This window comes from Coturnix japonica, chromosome 31, assembly GCF_054131305.1.
Source record: "Coturnix japonica strain WE chromosome 31, WE-NBRP24, whole genome shotgun sequence".
In the NCBI taxonomy this organism is placed as follows: Eukaryota; Metazoa; Chordata; class Aves; order Galliformes; family Phasianidae; genus Coturnix; species Coturnix japonica.
The window spans coordinates 6,106,814-6,129,678 of record NC_140693.1 but is presented as its reverse complement, the minus strand read 5'-3'; the positions used below and the strand labels follow the sequence as shown (position 1 = coordinate 6,129,678).

Below are 22,865 nucleotides of genomic sequence, written 5' to 3'. Positions count from 1 at the left end.
GCACACACACACACACATGTACCACCCCTTCCTTGCACACACACACACACACACGTACCACCCCATCCTTGCACACACACACACATACACACACACGTACCACCCCATCCCTGCACACACACACACACACACACACACACACGTACCACCCCATCCCTGCACACACACACACACACACACACACACACACGTACCACCCCATCCCTGCACACACACACACACACACACACACACATACCACCCCATCCCTGCACTCACACACACACACACACACATGTACCACCCCATCCCTGCACACACACACACACACACACACACACACACGTACCACCCCATCCCTGCACACATACACACACACACACACACACACACGTACCACCCCATCCTTGCACACACACACACACACGTACCACCTCATCCTTGCACACCCTCCCACATGCGTGCACTAATGGACTCACCCATGCACACTCACATGTGTGCAACCCCAGCACTGTCCACGGCTCCGTGCACGCTCATTTGTGCATGAAGATGTGCACAGCCTTGCTCACAGCCATGTGCATACACACAAGTGGGCAAGAACAAACAGTCCACTGGCGTCCCTCTGTCTGTGTCTCACCGGCTGTGTCACCAGAAGAGAATTCAACTCTCAAGAATGAAGAACTCACATCTGGCTCCAAGGAATGTAACTGTCCTATCTCCCAGAGATCTCCACTGTCTCACCTGGTCGTGAGCGTCCCTCACAGCCAGCCAGAAAAGCAAGCAGAGGCTGAGACCAAGAAACCCCTCCCTGATGTGCAGCTCTCTGACAGTTTCTCTTTACACAGAGTGCTGGCGGCAGCCGCGTGCATTATCACACGCACTTGTATGGGCAGTTGGTGTCTAGACGTGAAGGAGACTTGCTAATTGCCCTGCTGACATATAGGGACAGACAGAAAATTTCAAGTAGGAGCTAGAGCATGTATATAAAGGATGTACAGACCTACAGTTAAGGATGTGGATTTGCATCTGAGTCTGTGCCTGCAGACGATGCAAGCACTATGCATTGTCACCCAATGGAAATGATCAAACAGCTGCTTTGGGACAGACTGTCTGTAGGGCTCAGGAAGTGTGGCCTTCCAAGGTACTTCAGGTGTCCCAAAGAACAGAGGCAAGCAGTGATGATTCCTTTCTCTCTTGATTCTAATACTTGTAGGTAGAGCGCTTGAGAAAGACTTTGGAGGCTTTCCTCAGCCTCTACCTTTCCTTGTACGTTTACAAAAGCAGACTGTCTAAAAACAAGAAGACTGGACACACTTTTTGGGTTTGGTTATTTTTATTAGAATTTTTTTAATATTATAATATATATAATATATATTATATAATTTATTATTGTGTTTATTATATTATATATATTATGTATATAATGTATATCATGTATATTATAATATATATATTATATAATCATATATTATAATATATAATATATATAAATAATATACAATATACAAATTTTTTAAAGTTGTTTTGGCGTTTTTGTTGTTTTTTGTTGTTTTATTCCAGTCCAGTGTAATAAATTCTCAGTCTTAAAAGGGATGAATTTTTAAGGCCTTCCTGCTGATGGACCACACTCCACTTGAACGTCAAGTGGAGCATGAGGTAGCCTTCATCCAGAAAGGTGGAATCTTGATGGGATGTTGCTGTCTTATGGAGAGGAATCTCGGCGTCCCCCAGGCTGAGCCAACACACGGACACAGATTTCTGGATGGTGACCATCGCTTTCTGCCCCTGCTCCTGCTGCCTGGTCTCTCTTCATCATCGGTATCCAGCAGGAGATCACGAAGCCCTGGAGGCACGGTGATATCCAGGTCATCGTCTGAAACTTCTTCCACCAGATTGGAAGGGACCAGTCCTCTTGTGCCATCCGTCAGCTCTCCCAGAAACCAGCCATCCTCATCCATGTCTCCACAGATGTAAACGTATTGTCCAGCTGTCAGTGGAAGCTCGTTTTCTGGGTCCTCATTAGGGCCCTCATAAGGATTTTGTAGCTGTGACGAGCTAAGAATCTTCGTTTTGGTGGTGATGGTCTGCGAAAATGTAGATGCAGACTGCCACTGGCCACTCTTTTGACTCCCCCGGCTTTTCCTGGGGATTGGGGCATTCCTGTTTGGGATTTCTGTGTGGCCTCAGCTTTTTCCCCATCTCCTGGAGCTGTGTGCATTTTTCCTCCAGACTCTTGCTGAGCACTCCAAGCTTGATGTCAGCCTGCTGGAGGTCTCTCAGCAGGTGGTTCTGGGCCTTCAGGGCCTGGCAGTGACTCTCCAGGTTGCTCAGGGCTTGTTGGAGGTAGCTGCACTGCTCCAGCAGCTTGCTGCTTGTGCTGCCTGGGAACCCCGGGTCTTCCTTGGCCGTCTCATTCTCCTTTTCCAGATGCTGTCCCTGCAGCTGGTTGATGTCCTCTGCCTTCTCTGTGGCCTCTTTGGATGTGGAAGAGGCCTCCTTGAGGTGCTGGACTATTTCCAGCAGCTGCTGGGTACGGAGGCAGAGCGTACGCATCTTGTCCTTGAGCCGCTCGACCTCCTCCCACATCTGCTGAGAGCTTCTGCTCCTCAGCAGGCAGCACTTCTCTCCAAGGAGGCTGCACTGTCTATGCAGCTCCTTTAGCTTCCTCAGCAGGTGGGTGTTCTGCTCCTGCTGCTCTCTGTGCTCAGGTGGGCAGGCCTCTTGTTGCTCTGCAGCCTCCTTTTCCAAATGCTGTCCCTGCAGCTGGTTGACCTCCTCTGCCTTCTCTGTGGTGTCTTTGGATGCGGAAGAGGCCTCCTTGAGCTGCCAGACTATTTCCAGCAGCTGCTGGGTACGGAGGCAGAGCGTACGCGTCTTGTCCTTGAGCCACTCCACCTCCTCCCATATCTGCTGAGAGCTTCTGCTCTTCTCTTCAAGGAGGCTGCACCGTCTCTGCAGCTCCTTCAGCTTACTCAGGAGATGGGTGTTCTGCTCCTGCTGCTCCCTGCGCTCAGGTGGGCAGGCCTCTTGTTGTTCTGTAGCCTGAACACCCACCTCTGCTACAGCCCGATGGCAGGCCCTGGCCCTGTTGAAGAAGACGCGTGGCTGCCCCTCCACGTGCTCCAGGATGTACTGCAGGAAGCGTCTTCTCTGCTCCTGCAGCTCACACTGGAGGCGCTTGCTCTCCACGGCCTGCTCTGCACGGGACTTCCAGCAGAGCTGCCGCTGGACTTCCTGCTGCATTCTGTGGTCTGCTCTGCTGCTGTCGCTCCTCAGCAGCGCCTCCGCCAGCTGCCGCTGCAGTTGCCATGCCTGGCGGATGGTGTCGTTGCGCCGCTTCTGCAGCAGCTCCTGCATCTGGTGCAGCTGGGCCTCCTTCTCCTGCAGCAGTTGGCAGATCTCTGCTTGCCACTGCCTCAGGTTCTGCTCCCGCAGGCGCTGCAGCTTTGACACCCGCACCCGCTCCCACTTGGAGCGCAGTTTGTCGGCCAGCAGCTGCCGCTCCCGCTCTGCCGCCTCCTGCCGCTCACGTCTCTCAGCAGCGCAGCAGCGCTGCAGCTCCTGGGAGCGGAGCCGCTCGCCCTCCAGCTGGGCCTGCAGTGCCTTCAGCTCCTGCCTCTTCTCCTCCCGCTGCGCAGGGCAGGCGGGGGGCTGTGCCGGGCCCCGGCGGGGAGAGGGCCGGCTGCCCGGGAGCCCCAGGTCTTCCTTGGCTGTCTCTGGCACCTAGAACCAGAAAATCATAGAATAACAGAATGGTTTGTGTAGGAAGGGGCCTTCAAGACTCTCCCGTTCCAAGCCCATGCCAAGGGCAGGGACAACTTCCACTAGGTCAGGTTGCCCAAAGGTGCGTCCAGCCTGGCCTGGGGCATTGCCAGGCGTGTGGCAACCACAGCCTCTCTGGGCAGCCTGTGCCAGCGCCTCTGCCCCCTCATGGTGTCCTGTCTTCTTATATCTCATCCAGATCTCCCCTCTTCTACTTTCAGGGCACTGTCCTTTGTTGTATCACTACCCTCCCTTACAACCAGTACATCTCCAGCTTTCCCCAGTTCTCCTTCAGGCACTGGAGGGCCGCTCTGTGGTTTCTCCAGAGCCTCCCCTCCCCAGGCTGAACAATCCCCACTCTCTCAGTGTGTCATCTTACCTGGACGTGAGCGTCCTTCACGGCAAGTCGACTGGAGCCCTGCTCTGCACGGTGGCAGTGCAGAGCTCCCTCCTTTTCTTGGGAGCAGGACATTGCGTTACGGAGCACATCTGCCCAGCTCCCCACGATGTAATAGGTGAAGAGCCTCCTCTCCAGCTCCAGCTGATGCTGGAGGTGGCGGATGCAGGCGGGCTGCTCACCATTCGTCTCCCAGCGCAGCTTGCTGAGGACGTCCTGCAGCTGGGCATGGGCCGCCTCGCTGCTGGGGGGGTTCCTCAGCACCTTGGCCAGCTGCTGCTGCAGCTCCCGAGCCTCGCGCAGGGCTGCATCGCAATCACGCTGCAGCAGCTCCTTTGTCGCGCGCAGCTCGGCCTCCTTCCAGAGCAGCAGCTGCCGGGTCCCCGTCACCCGCTGCCGCTGCTCCCACTCCTTCAGCTGCTGCTCTTCCTGGGCCTGCTGCTTCTCCCAGGCACAGCGCAGTTGGTCGGTCAGCAGCTGCCGCTCCCGCTCTGCCGCCTTCTGCAGTTCACATCTCTCGGCAGCCCAGCGGCGCTGCAGCTCCTGGCAGTGGAGCCGCTCGCCCTCCAGCTGGGCCTGCAGCACCTCCAGCTTCCAGCTGTTCTTTTCCTGCTGCACAGGATGAGCTCACATAGTGGTGCAGATGAAGAGGTATTGTACAAGCCATTCACTGTGCGGGCTATATTCATCTCTATAGCCGAACCATGCCAAGTCAGTGAAAGAAGTAACTTGCTGGATTCTAAAATAGTTTTGCTTGAGAACGGCGCTGTTGCCAACTCTACTTGTTACAAAATGAACTACACCAGAGAGAGAAGGAAAGGGCAGCAAAGTTTTATATTTCTTTATGTTAGGAAAAATGGTAAATTTCTCAACCAATATGCTACTCAAGTATCCCCTGTATAGCCCTGAACCATGACCCATGTAGGGGTGTTAGAGTATTGTGAAGTTATGAAACAGCAGAGGTAGACAATAATAGTGCTGACATTGCTATTTAGTAGTTAATCAGTTAAAATGTATAGTTTAACCATAAGACAGATGGAATGGACTGGTCTAGCCCGGATGGCTCGGATGAAAGAAGATAATGAATTTCTGGACAAGTTCAAAAGAAGAGTAACACGTGAAGCATGAAGCCTGGGCCTAGGATGAAACACGAGAAAGAAGGACTGAAGATGTATTGATTAATCACGAGAAATGAATAACATAAATGATGTAATGTTTACCTAATCATATAAATATAGGACGTTTGTAAAGCTTAAGGGTCATTCACTAGGAGTGACCCAAGCTCTGTATGCATGTTTCACCTGAGCACTGAGCTTGTTAATAAAATCAACCCTGGAGTACCCACGAGTTCGAGTCTCGACCTGGTTCCTTTCTGCAACAGTTTGGCACCCCAGATGGGACTCTAGGCGTTGATTGGGGTAAGTGCCTAAATTTTTTATTATATCCAGGGGGAAGTGCATCCACTCTTTTAAGGGTTCGAGTCCTATTTTTGGGGTTCGAGTCCCCGAGGCTTCTTATTTTTGGGGGGTTTGGGGTTCTATTTTTCTGCGGTTTATTTTCCTCATTACAGAGTGGCTGCAATTCTCACTGGACCTTGGATTTCTATTTGGAGAATAGTTATGGGGGGATCGCCGTCTATAATTAAGGGTTCACCCTTAGAGGAAATTTTGTGTAACTGGAGTAAGATTGAAGGTGTTGTGGGGTTAAAAAAGAAGCGAGTGATCACTCTGTGTCAGGATGACTGGCCATTCTTAACCCGGGTTCGTGGGGCTGGTCCCGACGAAGTATGGCCACCTGAGGGGACGTTTGATGATAAACGTCTTGCTACCATGCGGCGAATACTCCAAGATAGAAATCCTTATCAAATGGATTATTTATATGTGTGGATAAATTGGGCTGATAAAAGAAATCAAATTAAGTTGGGGAAGGCTACTAGCAAAACTGAATTATTAGCATATTTTGATGAATTACATCAGGGTGGGTATAATTCTGATCGGGAAAAAGATGGAAATAATAAAGAAGTGGGGCAGTATCCGATGACTATTGAATTTCATTCTAATCCGAGGGTTGGTCCTGATACCGGCCCTGATGTACCACCTCTATTAGCAGCAGCAGTACATCAGCCTTGGAAACCGGGAGATTTGATGCTATGGCAAGAGAAAATGCCGCGTTTATGGGAGGATGCGGAAAAATGTGCTAAGATGTTGTCTAGTATTTTCAGAGATTATAAACCTAATTGGGAGGACATACAGACTCTGTTACAGGAATTATTTACTGTAGAAGAGAGAGAGAAGATCATGGCTAAGGATAGAGAGTTATCAAATACTAATCCAGGAAGACCTGTATGGCCCATAGCTGATCCGAAATGGAATATTGTTAGACAGGATGAGCTTCAGGCTTGGAGAACGGCTACACAGGGTTTGCTAGAGGCTGTACGCCAGTGTGTCGAGCGGGTTACTAATTGGTCCAAAGTACAGGAATGTCAGCAACGGTTGGATGAACATCCCAGTGATTATTGGCATAGACTTCGTTCTGTTTTACTTAAGTATGGGGGTATGACAGAGCAGACTTTTCAAGAGCCGCTTGCAATTAGTGTGTTTGTAAATCAGGCTGCACCCGTTATTAATAAGTATTTTAAGAAACATATGCCGGGATGGCAGGCAGAGGGGTTGCAAAAAATATTATCTGTTGCTACGTTTGTATACAATGGGCGAGATCAGGAGAGACAGGAGAAAATGCAAAAAGAGAAGGATGAGGAGCGAAAGCGACAGGAACGAGAGAGAGAGACCGAGAGGAAACGTGAGAGGCAGGAAAAACGAGAAGATATGGCTTTTTTGGCAGCTGCGATTACTCAGTCAGCTCAACAGAATAGGTGGCAAAATGCTAGAGGCAGAGGTAGAGGAAATCGGGGAAGGAGACGAGGATTTCCACCCCAGATTGGTGGAGAAATTGTATGTTATTGGTGTGGAGATTTTGGACATATGCAGCGAGAATGCCCCCTCAGACCTCGACCTTTTCTAACCCCCCAGGGTTATCCGGTGACAGACGCATCTGGGCCTCATATAGATTCAGGAGTGGGAGGCTTGCGACGAACTCACTCGCAATAACAGGAGGATGGCTGTTACTCTGAGTCCAGAAGGTCATGTAATCGCAGAAGTAGATGGGCTAGAAGTTACATTCTTAGTAGATACAGGAGCAACTTTAAGTTTGTTAAATTTTGATTTGCCTGAAAAATCACTAGAAACTGTTACTATCAAGGGAGTTTTAGGGGTAGAAGAGAAATACTTGAGTAAACCACTGCCTGTAACCTTGTCAGGACGGATGACATGGGCACAGTTTGTTATTTCACCCACTTCTCCAATATCCCTATTAGGAAGAGATGTCCTCCGAGAACTAGGCACTAAATTAGATTTGAATTCAAAAGGGATGAAACTTTACTTTTTGGGGAATGTACTAGCTGTAGAAAGAGAACAGAAACAGAAAATTGAAATTCCAGATGACTTAAAAGACATACCCTCCGGTTTGTGGAGTCATAGTAGTAAGGATATAGGATTTTTGAAATCTGCAAAACCAGTGGTAATCAAGACAAAAGCTGGACCACCGCCCTCAATTAAACAGTACCCGATTGCGACAGAAGCATTACCTAGTTTAAAGAAACAAATTCAGTATTTTATTGATGAAGGGATATTGAGACCCATTATTAGTCCATATAATACTCCTATTCTGCCTGTTTCTAAAAATAGAAAGGATGAGGACGGGAACCCTGAATATCGTTTTGTACAAGATTTAAGAGCAATTAATGAACATGTTGAAGCCCTGCACCCTGTAGTTCCTGACCCTTCACTAATATTAACTGAAATACCAGAATGGTCCAGGTGGTATACTGTAATGGATCTGACGGGAGCTTTCTTTAGTATACCTATTGCTGAGGAAAGCCAAGAGATCTTTGCTTTCACATGGGAAGGGAAACAGTTAACGTGGACTCGGTTACCTCAGGGGTTTACGAGTTCACCAACTTTGTTCTCACAGATTTTGAAAAATGATTTAAAGGATGTTATTTTACCTCAAAAATCGGTGTTGGTTCAATATGTTGATGATTTACTTATTGCTAGTGCAACAAAAGAAGCTTGCATAGAAGACACAAAGTATTTATGTAATAAATTGTATGAAAAAGGACATAAAGTCTCCCTTTCCAAATTGCAGTTTTGTAAGCCTGAGGTAAAGTATTTAGGGTATGTATTAGCTTCAGGGGTAAGGAAAATTGATCCAGAACGAATTAATGCTGTACAAGCAGTACCTAGGCCAATCACAAAGAAACAGATGAGGGCATTTTTAGGACAGGCTGGATTTTGCCGACCATGGATTATAGGGTATAGTGAAATTGTTAAACCTTTACAAGAAGCTACTAAGGACCAGGCCATCGAACCGATACCATGGACTGATGAAATGCAGCAAGCTTTCCAGGCTATTAAACAGGCGCTGGTATCCGCACCGGCTTTGGGACTGCCCGACTATGGTAAGCCGTTTACCTTATATGTTACCGAATCAAGAGGAATTGCAAAAGGAGTTTTAGTTCAAAAATTTGGACCTTACGAGCGGCCTGTCGCCTATTACTCACAGTCATTAGATCCTGTTGTGAGGGGAACTCCCTATTGCATTCGAGCTGTGGCTGCAGCGGCAGAACTCACCGAGAAAGTCCGGACCATTGTCTTGGGACATCCCCTGGTTGTAAAGGTTCCGCATGAAGTAGAAATCTTGCTTAAAAGGTATGCAGAAAAATCCCTTTCTCCACAGCGCGCTCACCGCTACGAAGTCATTTTGCTCCTAGCTGATAATATCACCTTAGAGCGATCAAAACCTTTGAATCCAGCCACCTTACTCCCTGATTCAACTGGAGAACAAAATAAACACGATTGTGTGCAGGTGATTCACTCAGTCTCACGACCGAGGGAAGACTTAAAGGATGAGCCATTAACAGAGCCTGAGTTAAACTTGTTTACTGACGGTTCTAGTTATTACATTGCAGGAAAGCGATACACCGGATTTGCTGTGACAACTGAGACAACTGTTCTACTAGCAGAATCTCTCCCAAGCGGGTTGGGAGCACAAGGAGCAGAACTTATTGCGCTCTGTAGAGCGGCACGATTAGCACGCGGCAAGAAGGTAAATATATACACGGACTCAAAGTATGCTTTTGGAATTTGCCATGCTATCGGCATGCTCTGGAGAGAGCGAGGCTTTCTGACCTCTGCAGGGAGAACAATAGCTCACGGTGAGCTAATAAATGACCTATTACTGGCTATACAAGAACCACGAGAGATTGCTGTAGTTTACATACCTGCACACAGCTCTAAAAAACATGCGTTAGCAAAAGGAAACCAACTTGCAGATGCGGCAGCTAGAGCAGCTGCTGTGCACCCTAATTATAGTGTTCCTATTATGACTGTACAAACTATACCACTGCTATCGGACCCTAAGACACTTTATACAGAAATGAATAAAGAGGAACTGGAGGTGTGGATGCGTATGGGAGCTGTTCAAAAGGATGGGATTTGGATGATTGGTGATAAACCTATGTTACCACATAAATATTTGCTAACTTTAGTAAGGTGGTATCATGATAGAAGCCATGGCGGTCCAGGAAATATTGCAAATCAGATTGATCGTTTGTGGATAGCACCGGGAGTATATGCAGCAGCTAGACGAATTGCTGCAGGATGTGAAATATGTCAAAAGTACGGGATAACCAGACCCAGGATGGAAGAAGGGAAGAGACCTCCAGCTGAATATCCTTTTCAGAAACTTCAAATTGACTTTGCTGAAATGCCACCAGTATTGGGATTTAAATATATGTTAGTTATTGTGGATCATTTGTCTGGCTGGGTGGAAGCATTTCCTACACGAAAGAATGATACAAAAACTGTGATTAAAATTCTGTTACGAGACTTAATTCCAAGGTACGGAGTCCCAGAAGAAATAGACTCAGACAGGGGAACACATTTTGTTTCCTCAATGATGGCCGAATTGTCAAAGACACTGGGAATTACTATGGCGGCACATACACCGTATCATCCACAGTCATCCGGAAAGGTAGAGAGAATGAATAGGACTATTAAAGATAGATTAGGCAAAGTAATGTCACAAACAGGACTCAAATGGCCAGATGCATTACCTTTAGTCTTATGGGATTTGAGAACATCCCCTAGGGAGCCTTTAAAAATTAGTCCAGCTGAGGTTTTATTTGGGAGAGTAGTGGCAGTACCAGGAACATATGTCTCAGCAAAAACTGCACTTTTGGAAGGGGAAGAGAATATTACTCAATATTTGTTGTATTTACAAGATTCTTTTAAGAGAATTCAGCAATATGCTTATTGTTATCAAGGATTACCAAGAGATGTTAAAGTACATGATATTATTCCAGGAGATATGGTAATGGTGAAAGTGTTTAAACGGAAACATAAAATGGAGCCCAAATGGGAAGGGCCCTATTGTGTGTTGTTAACTTCTCTTTATGCTATCAAGGTCAAGGGTAAAGAGGCATGGATCCATCATACTCATGTGAAAAAGGTCTCTGCATCCTTTTCTTCCTCGTCTGCATAGCTTCAGGACATCGGTACCAGTATGAATTCTCCTATCGGGACATTTTGACTGGACATCAGGTAACTTTGAAAACGAAAGAGGTTTCTACGACTCAGCGTGAATTCATCATAGAAGGAGAAAGAAATACTGACTTATTACAACTCAACAATGTCCGAACCCCTTTTGGCACATTTCGATGGTATATCCCCGGTAGTACTCGAGCTAATTTTAGTTTTTGCATTAGAGCACGATTTTCTTATCCTTCATACCCCAGAGTACCTCCTCCTCGGCTCCGAGCGGTATGGGTTAACCATAATATTAATTTTAGAGAACCAAGCAGTGGTACTGGAATCTGGTGTGTGGGTATGCTCCCCGGCTTCAACAATTCGTGCTGTCATAAATTCTCCATTGCGTACCCTCGGGACGGGTTTAAATTAGTTCATACACATTGGCAAGAGGTAAAATGGGGACCTATGTCCTGGCATGACACAAGTAGCCATACTCAGCAGATGAGACACCGAAGGTCTTTACAGCCACATGTCTCTTATGAATTAGGCCACTATCGTTATTGGACAGATAATTCTCATGTATCAATAATGCAATCGTTTGCCCAGAATCTAAATGTCAGTGATTGTTGGATTTGTTCAGCCTTACCTAGATCAGTAGCACATGGAGTAAATTTGATTGGTATCCCTATTCATGTTAATACTACTATTGGTCATATTTGGAATACAACAATATTAAGAAGTAATTTTACCACTCATGCTTTATCATTGGCTCATACACGATTGGAGAACAATACTTATATTCATTGTGTTGAAAATCGTGATTCTACTGGAACCTATTTGGGAAATTGGACTTTACGATGTGATAATCTCACTGCTATTAAAAACAGAAATCAATTGATTTTGAGTCTCCCAGGAGCCTATTGGCTGTGTGGAGAACATGCGTACAAAATTTTACCCAAAAAGTGGCGAGGAAGATGCACTTTAGGCCTAGTTGTACCCGATATGGAGATCATTCCCAGAGAAATAAATGGAACGTTATGGCATAGGTCTTTCTATGGACGTACTAAAAGAACTATTTTAAATCCTTTAATTGAACGACCAACAGGATTCCATGCATTTGTGCGTTGGTTTATACCTGGTTTAGGTGTTAGTGAATTGGAAAAAGCAATACTGAATGTGTCAGGGGAGGTGGAGAAGTTAGCTAATGCAACGGCTTATGGCTTATTAACTATACAAGGCGAGCTTACAAACTTATCTAAAGTAGTTTTGCAAAATAGAATGGCACTAGATATGCTTTTAGCTTCGCAAGGGGGAGTGTGTACTGTATTGAATGCTAGTTGCTGTATGTATGTTGATCAAACTGGAGAATTATTAACTGATGTTGGGAAAATATGGGAAGTAAGTAAGACAATGCAAGAAATACAGAAGGATGATACTCGATGGGGTTTTTCTGAAACATGGCATTGGCTGACATCCTGGTTGCCAAATCTTTCTGCTATTGCTAAGAAAATTATCTTGATTATAATTGTTGTGATTGTTCTGATTGTTATTGTTTATGTACTAATACAATGCTGTATGCGAATGGGGTCTGCTTTAACTGTAAAGGCACCACCGCCACCTAAGATAGTTTTTGGTGGATATCAGTAGAATACTTGGGAAAGTAGCTATTAGAAAAGGGGGGACTGTTAGGAAAAATGGTAAATTTCTCAACCAATATGCTACTCAAGTATCCCCTGTATAGCCCTGAACCATGACCCATGTAGGGGTGTTAGAGTATTGTGAAGTTATGAAACAGCAGAGGTAGACAATAATAGTGCTGACATTGCTATTTAGTAGTTAATCAGTTAAAATGTATAGTTTAACCATAAGACAGATGGAATGGACTGGTCTAGCCCGGATGGCTCGGATGAAAGAAGATAATGAATTTCTGGACAAGTTCAAAAGAAGAGTAACACGTGAAGCATGAAGCCTGGGCCTAGGATGAAACACGAGAAAGAAGGACTGAAGATGTATTGATTAATCACGAGAAATGAATAACATAAATGATGTAATGTTTACCTAATCATATAAATATAGGACGTTTGTAAAGCTTAAGGGTCATTCACTAGGAGTGACCCAAGCTCTGTATGCATGTTTCACCTGAGCACTGAGCTTGTTAATAAAATCAACCCTGGAGTACCCACGAGTTCGAGTCTCGACCTGGTTCCTTTCTGCAACACTTTAGGCAGATCTGACTTCAGCTAACCCAGCACGAGGTACGATCCCAACAACTGAACAATGCAGGGCAGCAGCTGCTTTGAAAGTTGCTTTACCAATCTGCCGATTACTTTTTACGTCTAATTGCAGTCTTTATCTTCTGACCGGGAACTGAAGATCCGGAGGCAGAGAAAATATTTTTTCCATTAGTCCTATGAATAGAAACCGGTAGCACAGAGTTAGGACAACGCAGAGTTAGCGCAACGACACATCATCAGTAGGGTAAAACTAACCTGTCTCACGACGGTCTAAACCCAGCTGACGTTCCCTACTGTTAGCTGACAGTTCAGTAGCAGCACTGAGCAGATATTCCAGAACAACTGTTTTATCATCTGGCTGCTCACTACTCAGCAGCTGGCAACAGACAACGTATGATGAATGGGAAGAGAGTTCCAGAAACCAAAAGCAATGAAATCTCTCTCATTCAGCAGGTAAGCAGCAGCGTAACAGCTCAATTCAGATCTTATTTTTCAAGAACACTTCTCATGGCTGCATGATATTTCTGAGAGCTGTGCTGCTATAAAGCCATCGTTGCCTACTTAGCCAGTCACACTAACAGAGCGAGGAGAGATGCTGTCCTTAGACATAAATTCCGAAGTACATCTGAGCACCTCGCAATTTAACATCAGTAGAGGCTGCCTGCGCTCCACAGATAGTACCAAAAGCTCAAGTGAAAATCTGATTTGGTCTCTTACCCCACTGTAAACGTTGCAGGTTGGCTGAATGAAAATCCTGAAGAGCCGGAAGGTAGTACCGATGCTGCCGGTGCAGGAGGATTTGCACCAAAAGTAAATACTTCTGGGTTACTCGTGAAGTTGAAATTAGAAGTACTACTCCCAAACTGGAATACGGGACCTGAGAAAGACGGGGTAGAAGGAGAAGGGAATAAGAAAGTTGAAATTTGAGTTTGTTCTTTCCAGGAAAGTCCTCCCCTCCTTCCTCCCACCACCTCTAACATACATTGCTTAGACCTTGCTCAAGGCGGCACAGCTTGGGGTGGGAGGGAGGTTTACCAGAAATGCTAAGTTACAACAGGAACAACACCTAGACAACGTCATTTGTTTCAGTAGAGCATCATAAAGAGATTTTTAGACTGCTGGCAAATTGCTAAGGAACTGTCTGCTGCTACCTGTACTGCCATTAGTCTATGGCTGCATGCACCACAATATACAACAATGTACAACCTATTGGTGAAGGTAGTGTACCTCTCCGGCAGTAAGGAATCAGATGCAAAATACTTAACCCTGTGTCTACTCCCTCTATGGAGGGCAATTCTTACAGTAGAGTATGTACAAAAGGCAGAAGTAATTTCATTCACTAAACTTCAGCTGCACTTCATGGAAACCAACTCACTGACTAACCAAGCTCTCTTTGAGACCTGAAACGAAAAGGATGGTCAACACTCACCAGCATTGGAGGCGCCAGAGCCAAAACCTGGCTGTTGGCTCAATTGCTGTCCAAACACAGTACTGCTTGTCACAGAGCCGAAGGCGCAGGCTGAGAGCCAGATGAAAACAGTGATGTCGACAAAGATCCAAAGCTGGGAGCATTTGGCTGGCCAGGGCCCTGGCTCTGGCCAAATGCTGGTAGCTGACTGGCACCAAATGCTGGTCCAGCAGCAGGCGCTGAAGACCCAGACCCAAAGACAAATGTAGAGGATGACCCTAAAGGAAAAGAAGAGAAATTTCAGTATGTGCTGAGTTGTTTTGTTTGTTACAGAGCTTTATGTTTGAAGCCAAGTAGGTAAAACAACAAACAGCACCTCATTCATGATAGGAATCCTACCTTTTCTTGTAAGTTACATGAAAAACAGCATACTTAAAGGAGTCAGACAACGCACACCTCAAACACGGGTTGTCTAGACTCAAATTACTGTTAGCCATTCATGCTCTAGAAGCAGGCTCCCACAAAGAGCACAAGCTGATTTGTATTACTAAGACTTATTTATACCACGGGTAAAGAACACTCACTCACTTATTTGTATTATTTTAAGCGTTCAAAACACAGCTCCTGATCTATTAGAATGAGGAGAACGCCAATCTTTCCTCTCATAAGCAACTGCTCCCCTTCCTCATCCAAATGTTTACAATTATCAATTTCTGGAGACCACATCAGGCTTGCAGGGACCTAACTGAGCTACCAGAATAATTCTGTCTCTCCATATAATAGCAAACAAGCTCATTCAATTAGCTGCTTTGGTTCTGCATGGCAAGCAGAAATAATGAGAAAAAAATACAGGACTGAGCTGTGACTTCAAACATACACACTTCTGCTGAGCAAAAAGAGACCTTCTAAATAGCGCTATTAATCTAAATGCAATTTAAGCAGACGTCACGCAACATAAAAATACCAACTGCTGCAATGTAACTTGGAATGGCTGATTGTTTTTCCAGGAAGGAAAACAGAAGTTAAGACGGACTAAAAGGCATTCCAGTACTTTTATGAAGATTTGAAGATTATGAAGACCAAGAAAATGAAGGACTGGCTATCGTGCTCATTAGAAGTCACGCTTTACAAAGCAGCAGCTGCATATATCAATACTGTGTTTGTAATATACACTTGTGAAGGGTGGATAGTACAAATCTTGATGTTATTTACAACGCTCGAAGAGTTTTAGGTATGGGAGAGAAAAATTCAAGTTAAAACTAACTTTTAACCTTCAGCACTGGATTGATACTGAGAAGAGGGAAATTCATTCTCACAATGACAAGTTCCTATGCAAATGAAAGCCAGTAAAGGATTATCCAATGCACAAAATATCACCACAGCCAGTTGATCCCTAAACTGTATTTCCCAGACTGCCTCAAAACTTGACCTGAGCCCCAAGCATTAGCACTGTTTATATATTGTTGGATGTAAATATTCACTACTTTTCTCAATTTCCATGCATTTTCCCTACCTGTTCTCCAGGAAACACTCTTTCCCTGCTCCACTTTTGTGATCTAAGAGCAAAAACAAAAGCACCTGCTTAAATGTACCTGTTGAACTCGATGTGGCCGTGGCTCCAAAGGTAAAGCCAGAACTTGCTGCATTGCTACTGTTGGCTCCTGAACCAAAGACAAATGGATTAACTGCTGCACCAGTGGTGGAAGATGTGGTGGTGGGTTTGTTTTCTTGAGAGAAGCCAAATGACTGAGATGCTGTAGATTCTGCAGAATTGCCAAAAGCGGTGCTGCTCACAGTGTTGCTGGCTTGCCCAAACACAAAGGGAGTGGGAACTGGTGCAGGGTTGGAGGAAGAAGTGACGCTGCCAAACAGGCTGCTGCTGTTGGCTGAAGTGGCAGGTACGGCTGCGCTGGAGGAACTAGAGCTCAAGAAGCTGAAGGATGGCTTTGCTGCTCCTTGATCTGAGAGGGAGAACAGAACATAAAACGCTGCAAGACGGCAAACCAAGCGCAACAGAGAGACCCTGTTCCAGCCACTGTACAAGGAGAAATGCTGGACGATGTCTCAACTATTATCCAGCTACTGTGGATTACATAAAATCCAGGTTTAATACACTGAACGCTGCCATGTGCAATTAAAGGAATGGGAGAATTGTGAAGAATGATGACACCACCACAGTTCTAGGCTTTAGTAGTTACGGACACCAAGCACTGGCTATAACAACTGGAACCAGAATGAACCAGTACATCTCAGCTTTTCAAACAAAACTATTCTTCAGATGCTCTGAGAAGAACAACATGCATTACCTGCAACACTTCTGTAGTTTGCTAAATAACACAGCAAAAAAAAAAAACCCACAGTGGTACAGCTGCTTTTGTAGCCTCTCCTGAAATTACAGCCCTGTGCCTACAGCCCTAAAGCTGGCTAAGCCCATCATCCTGCAGCCTCACTCTTTTGGCTTAAGCTCACTGTAATTCAGTACTTTCAAGACCTGCTTTTGGGAGCCACGGAGAACAGCCCCCTGTTACAGAACTGTCACAAAGTACTGAGTGCAATTTTACATTTAAAGTTATCTTTTAAAGTATGCAGTTCTTCAGCTTTCCCTAAGCTTCTGCTCTCTCATTATTACACCTGACCCTGTTCTTGATTTCCCACTGCTGTTTTTCCAGAAGTTACGGACCCTTTTCATCTATGCCACTTTTAAGGGACTCTCTACTGTGCTGAAGAAGGCTCGTTAAAATCTCATTTTTACACAAGGTGTTTCATCAAATTTCCATGGTTAAATCAAACTCCAGAACTTCAACTCAATCATAAGAACCATAACCCCATGCGCTGCTTTTATTCTCTCTGTTCCTTCCCTTATAACTTCCAAAGTTAGTAGAAGTGAGTAATGAACGCTGTTCTGCAAACCATGGCTGATAAGTCATGAAATCAGAATCAGAATTCTTCCACATGGCAATTGTTACTAAAATCTTTCAGCCCGCTCTTTCAGAAGGTTAAAGATGCACAAAACTGTGTAGTACCTATTAAGCAATTTCCACACCTTCATGGCAGTAAATTGCAGCAGCACAGCTGCAAGAACACATGAATGAGACACCTCCTCACATCCCCTTTCACTATGAAAACCATCGCATGAGGCCTCTGTCGCCATGCTAAAGACTGTACCACCAACTATGCTGCTAGCACAGAAACCATACAAACCATCCATGCTCATGTGGGATGCAATACAGGTTCTTTAATGTGTGACAATATGTATATATTTTTTGTCTAAACCTAGTCTTAAAACTCACTGAAATCAAAACAGGAATTCTACTAATTGTCTATACGTCAACAACTGGAACACAAATCACACTGCACAGAGTAATTAAGCTTTTTCTAAAGCTCCAGTACATGAACCCAGCAACTCCTACAGATTCTGTAACTTATGACTTCAGAGGTACCATCTGAGGGACTTAGACAACTGAAGACAAAAGATATTCTGCTTACCTGAAGTATTGGCTTGGGCCCCAAATGAAAAAGTTGGCTTTGCCTGCTCAGTTTCTTTCTCCGATGGTTTAACAAAGCTGAAGTTGAACATAGGTTTTGCTGTGCTTTCTTCTTTGGTACATTCAGGCTGCCCAACGGAAAAGACAGGTTGTGCCTTTGACTCTTCATTCTCAACTTTCTTCCCAAACAGTAACGGAGGAGCAGAACTGACAGAATCCTGTTTCTCTTCTGTCCTTCCCAAAACAAACTGCGAGGCAGGAGCCGACTCCACGTTACCAAAAGAGAAGCCTCTCTTTGATGCAGGAGTTTCGTCCTTTTTCTCATCTGATTTCTTAAATGCAAAAGAAGCTGATGCAACTTCATTTTCTGCCACAGTTCCAAAACCAAACCAGACATTTGCAAGTCTAAGACTGACAATCAAAAAACTGCATTTTTCTCTCCAAACTGCAATACAGCTCTGACTTACTCAACTCAGTATGAACTAACACCAGTTAATTTCATGAGCACCACAGAAGTTAACTTGCAAAAGAGCAGATACAGACTCATACAGGAAAGCATTTATAGCATACAACATAGATTCACCTTGTTCATCACTGATGTTGAAACAGTGCTTGGTGACGATGACACAGTACTGCTAGTCAGAAAACTAAAGTTGAATGGAGCCAGAGATGCAGTACTGATGGGTAGGGATATTTTTGGGAGTACCGGTTCCTCCACTTCCTAGAGTTGTAAAGTAAAATTTTTCTCTTTTACAAAACATGCTACTTTCTCATCCTGCTCCGCTCTGATTCGCTACAACAGCGAATTTGGAACAAATATAACATTTAAAGTATTGTGTACTGAACCCACACAACAAAACACAAAATACCTACAAAGAAAACTACAGATGAAAGAACATTTACTCTGGTAAATCCAGCCTATACCACATGTAAGGATGCAAATCATATATCAGTACATCTTAAAAACAACAGCGTTTGTTCTTGCCTTTTAAGCTATTTGATAACCAAGACTGAATGAGTTAGGGTTTAAATGAGAACTGCCAATCTAATCACAGGCTGCACAGAAGCACCAAGATCTAAATAGAAATGAATGACTAAGCAGAGGGATAAATTGGTACTACAGACATTCAAGCGTATCCTACAACTTACAAGTGTTTCACTATTATGGTCTGAAAAGTTAATGGAACTTAGCTATTTTTATCTGCATCACTATTTTATTTGAATTACATAAACATACTCCATTGTTTATGATTTCTTTATATTGCATCAGCTAAAAGACCAACATAAAGACTGACACTAAAGATACAGTCATAGGCAGCTCAGATAACATCCAATCAGAAAAATAATCTTGAATATTTGTGGCTACAGTTTGATAAAATAGATCTTTTCCCCTTAAAACAGGAAAAAAAACCTTTCACTACAAGTTCAGTAAGTATCAGCAATCCTAAGTCATCATTAGCAGACATGCAGAACACCATTTTCTAATTCTCTTTTGGACTTCTGGCCCGTACAAGACTTAAACAGCAAAGAATAAATTCAATAAACTTTGTTTACATACTTGACACTTGTTTCAAGTATCGCTGCATTATAGAAACCATACAAACCTCCACCAAAACATTCCTACTCTTTGGATACCTTGAAAATTGTAATACCAGGCAGAGGAGAGACATGGTTAAGCAGATAAATCAGCATATTCTTTCATATAATTTAAACTATAGAAATGAAATTGCAGTGAAATTCATGGCTTCCATAGCAGTTGTTACAAGATTTCCTCTTCTTGTATGGTATTCATGGGAAAAAGAAAGAAAGAAAAAAAAATAAATAGTGTGTTATTAAAAGCAATGGGAGATTTAGTTGAGCAGTGAAAATATTTAGTTCAGCATCTTGTTATGCTACACACTATTTTTGAGTTCCCTCTAGTCATTTCCTATGGTGGAACATGATGAAGAACTGGGCCCCCTACTTAACATATTTCCCATTGCTACCAAGGTAAAAGGTCACCAATACACAGGAATGTTCACCTAACAACATGAGTCATGCAAATATCATCCTTTACCTGAAGGCAAATTCCTGCCCCTTAATATTTAAATCCTATCTAGCTTTCACTGATTTCTAAACATCACATCCTTCAAATATTCAGAACACACTGAGGGACAAAAAGTCCCTCTCTTTTTTCCTTCCCCTGTCTAATAGGATTTTTCACTTATTTTACCAAAGCAAAATGTTGGCAGAGAAAAAAAAGTCAATTAAAACAAGTTCCCTCCTTTGGCAAAGATGTTCACACTAAAGACAGAGCTGAAGACAGCCACTACTATATCTGACTTTAGAGACCTCAACTCTACTGAGACATCTTGTCTAGTACATGGTGCATTTAATGCATAATAGCAGTATATAATGCACTCAAGCTCACTAACCAAGGGACCATGTAAAATCCACTCTCCTCCACCCTTATCTAACAACTATTCAGTAAGGATAGAGTAATTCTTAAATCTGCATTCTCCTCCAACTTTGTCATGGCCGTAGTTGATGCCACTGTCTCCTTGGAATTCACAGCTCAAAAATTTCTCTTTAAGACTGGTGCCCTTTCTCTCTCTTCTGAAGAAATGAGACAAGTAGGTTTGATTATTTGTTTTTAAATCGCTGCCAAGTGGTACAACTTTTCAGATGACCTTCTTGGAACAGGACCAATATGGGAAGTTGGTTCAGAGCCTTGTCAGGGTAGTCTGCTCTTAGACAGGTGAGGGAGAGCAACGAATGAGTTGAATTCCAAAGAAATATTCCATTTACCTATATTTGTCCCCAGAAGCTCTGTTCTTGTTCTGACACTGTTAGAAACAAACAATAATACAGCCACAGAAGCCTGCTGGCATAAACACATCAGATGGAGAGCAGAATCAAGCCCACTGAATCTTTTATTGCAGTCACTGAGATGATACAGCTACATGGCAGTGCTATAGCTATCAGCTGCAACAAAGCTACCTGGAACACAGTCATTTTTCATAAAACATTCTCTATCCAAACAGTGGAAGAAAATAGGAACAAAGAACCATTTCTTCCAGATCAGCAGAACTTCGCTTCTACCAGGTCTGAACCACAGTGCAAGTCTGCTTTCACAGACACAAAGGTTAGTCCACAAAATACTAGTCCAGTTTCTAAGGCAGAGACAAAGCTTGCAGTGGTGATAGAGTGTTTAACTTGGGTTTCCAGTATGGTAGCACCACAAAGGTCCAAAGGCTTTTGGCCCTGAAGACCTTTTACTCCATTTTGAGTATAACATACAGAAATCCTTCCTTTAGACTTAACACCAAAACTTTGGAGAGCTCCAAATAGTTCGGGGAATAACAAAACCCAGCAAAGAAAAGTCAGGCCAATTACAAGCATGCCTTGCTCACTGTAGATTCAACCAAGTGCTTGGATCAGATCAAGAAAAAGCAGAACGATACACTTTTCCCCGATACTTCTGTCTGCTCATTCCCTCTCTGCCCTGGAGCAGTCAATTACGCATTAAGAGAGCACAGCAAAGACACCACTCTCAGCTGTAACTGCTTTTGCAAGGCCACATCTTCTGTCTCAGAAATCCCAGGCCACAGTCTGCTAATTGCTAACAGGCTGAAGAGAGCTTTGCAACCCCTTAATGATAATAACCCTGACAAGCCAAAGAACAAGGCCGACAGTGAAAGGAAAGAGACCTAAGTGTCACTCGTTTCCTTGCAGAGGCATTGCCAAGGAGAAAGTGTTTAAGAATTTGCAAATGCAACTGAGCAGGACAGCTTGCAGAGGTGTTGGAGAGTGTTCACAGTCAGCCTAAGGCATGGTGGCAGCACCCAGGCAGGCATGGAGGACATGGGGACAGCACCACTGTGCTACGTGGGGCTCTTACACCTCATCCTGAGATTGCTCTAAGGGTCAGCACCACTCATTCCTGCCTTATCCCTGTTTCTGACCACATTTTGCTTTGGTTGTGATGGCTTTGGGATCCTTTGACTGACTTCCAATTGTTTTTCGGCCACTCCATATCTGACTTTTTGACTCCTCAGATGTTTGATTTTGGCTTGTATGTTCTGCAATGCCCTATTCCTACATCCACCCTCACTGTGCTTTCCTGTGTTTCTTTGAGTCCTAATCAGGAGGCTGTCTGAACTGATAAATGCCCCCCAAGGCATGGTCCCAGCTGCAGGAATACAGTTCTGCAACCTTTTACTTTTATGTTTCAGCTGCATCCTATTCTGTCTCAACTCAATTTATAAGCCAGTGTTCATGGAACACCGGTGGAATTTCTGAAGTGCATTTACATGTGATTGTTGGCTTGTACTTCAGGCAACAGAAGCAAATAAAAACTGAAATTCATTGCAATGACCTAGAGGTACAGGAAAGCAGACCTTGAGTCTTAATCACTTGAACACGCCATGAATGACTTAACAAATTAATATTAAAAACTGTAGGAAATACAAATCCTTCTCAAAATAATGTTCTAAACAGCAGAGAGTGGTAAAGAAGAGTATTTATGCTTCTGTTCTACACAATTAATATTATTTACTACTTCAAAAGAAAATCACTGACAAAGCTGGCTACAACATAAACATAATCTAAATTTGTTGTCAGCTAATAGAGGCCATGTGCGCCATCACCTGGATGTGAGAAAATGATCAATTTTCCTGTTACTTCTGACTACAATGTCTCAGCAAGATACAGAAAATAAGAAGTTTTCCTGCCTTGTCCTTCTCCTTCAGAGCATTTTCATTTAGTTCATATTCACATTGTTTAAAAACAGAGCAAACTCACGCTGGTCATGCTGGAACCACTTAACCACTCTAGTGTTTTACTGGAGCCTATTCTCCCTCTGCATTGGAGACTTCTGAGCTATAGGGAAGCTGGAAGAAGATTCAAAACACTGAACAAAAACAGATGGTTGAGAATGGTGTGCTAGAATAACTCCCAAACACAAACACATAGGAGAAAAGTCATGTTAGGTTTAAAAAGAGAGAATACTAACCAGGTCCCAGAAAAGTCTGA

At 44.1% G+C, this 22,865-nt stretch overlaps 3 protein-coding genes across 3 annotated transcripts; 1 reads left to right on the top strand and 2 right to left on the bottom strand.

The window, feature by feature from the left end:
- Positions 1–1,423: 1,423 nt before the first annotated feature.
- On the bottom strand, positions 1,424–4,998 carry LOC146755711 (uncharacterized). Its single transcript, XM_085525387.1, has 2 exons — positions 4,121–4,998; positions 1,424–3,702 (listed from the first exon to the last, which is right to left on the bottom strand). The coding sequence occupies exons 1-2, from the start codon at positions 4,211–4,213 to the stop codon at positions 2,035–2,037; spliced, it is 1,761 nt and encodes a 586-aa protein (XP_085381513.1). The 5' UTR covers positions 4,214–4,998; the 3' UTR covers positions 1,424–2,034.
- Positions 4,999–5,000: 2 nt separating this feature from the next.
- LOC146755710 (uncharacterized) lies at positions 5,001–8,093 on the top strand. The gene has a single exon (XM_085525388.1). It carries the CDS (start codon positions 5,758–5,760, stop codon positions 7,243–7,245), a length of 1,488 nt encoding a protein of 495 aa, XP_085381514.1. The 5' UTR covers positions 5,001–5,757; the 3' UTR covers positions 7,246–8,093.
- Positions 8,094–13,074: 4,981 nt separating this feature from the next.
- Positions 13,075–19,338, bottom strand: LOC146755709 (nuclear pore complex protein Nup153-like). The gene is made up of 7 exons (XM_085525372.1): positions 17,854–19,338; positions 15,960–16,328; positions 14,462–14,645; positions 14,343–14,359; positions 13,736–13,836; positions 13,224–13,335; positions 13,075–13,133 (listed from the first exon to the last, which is right to left on the bottom strand). Exons 1-7 carry the CDS (start codon positions 17,942–17,944, stop codon positions 13,075–13,077), a joined length of 933 nt encoding a protein of 310 aa, XP_085381498.1. The 5' UTR covers positions 17,945–19,338.
- Positions 19,339–22,865: the final 3,527 nt, after the last annotated feature.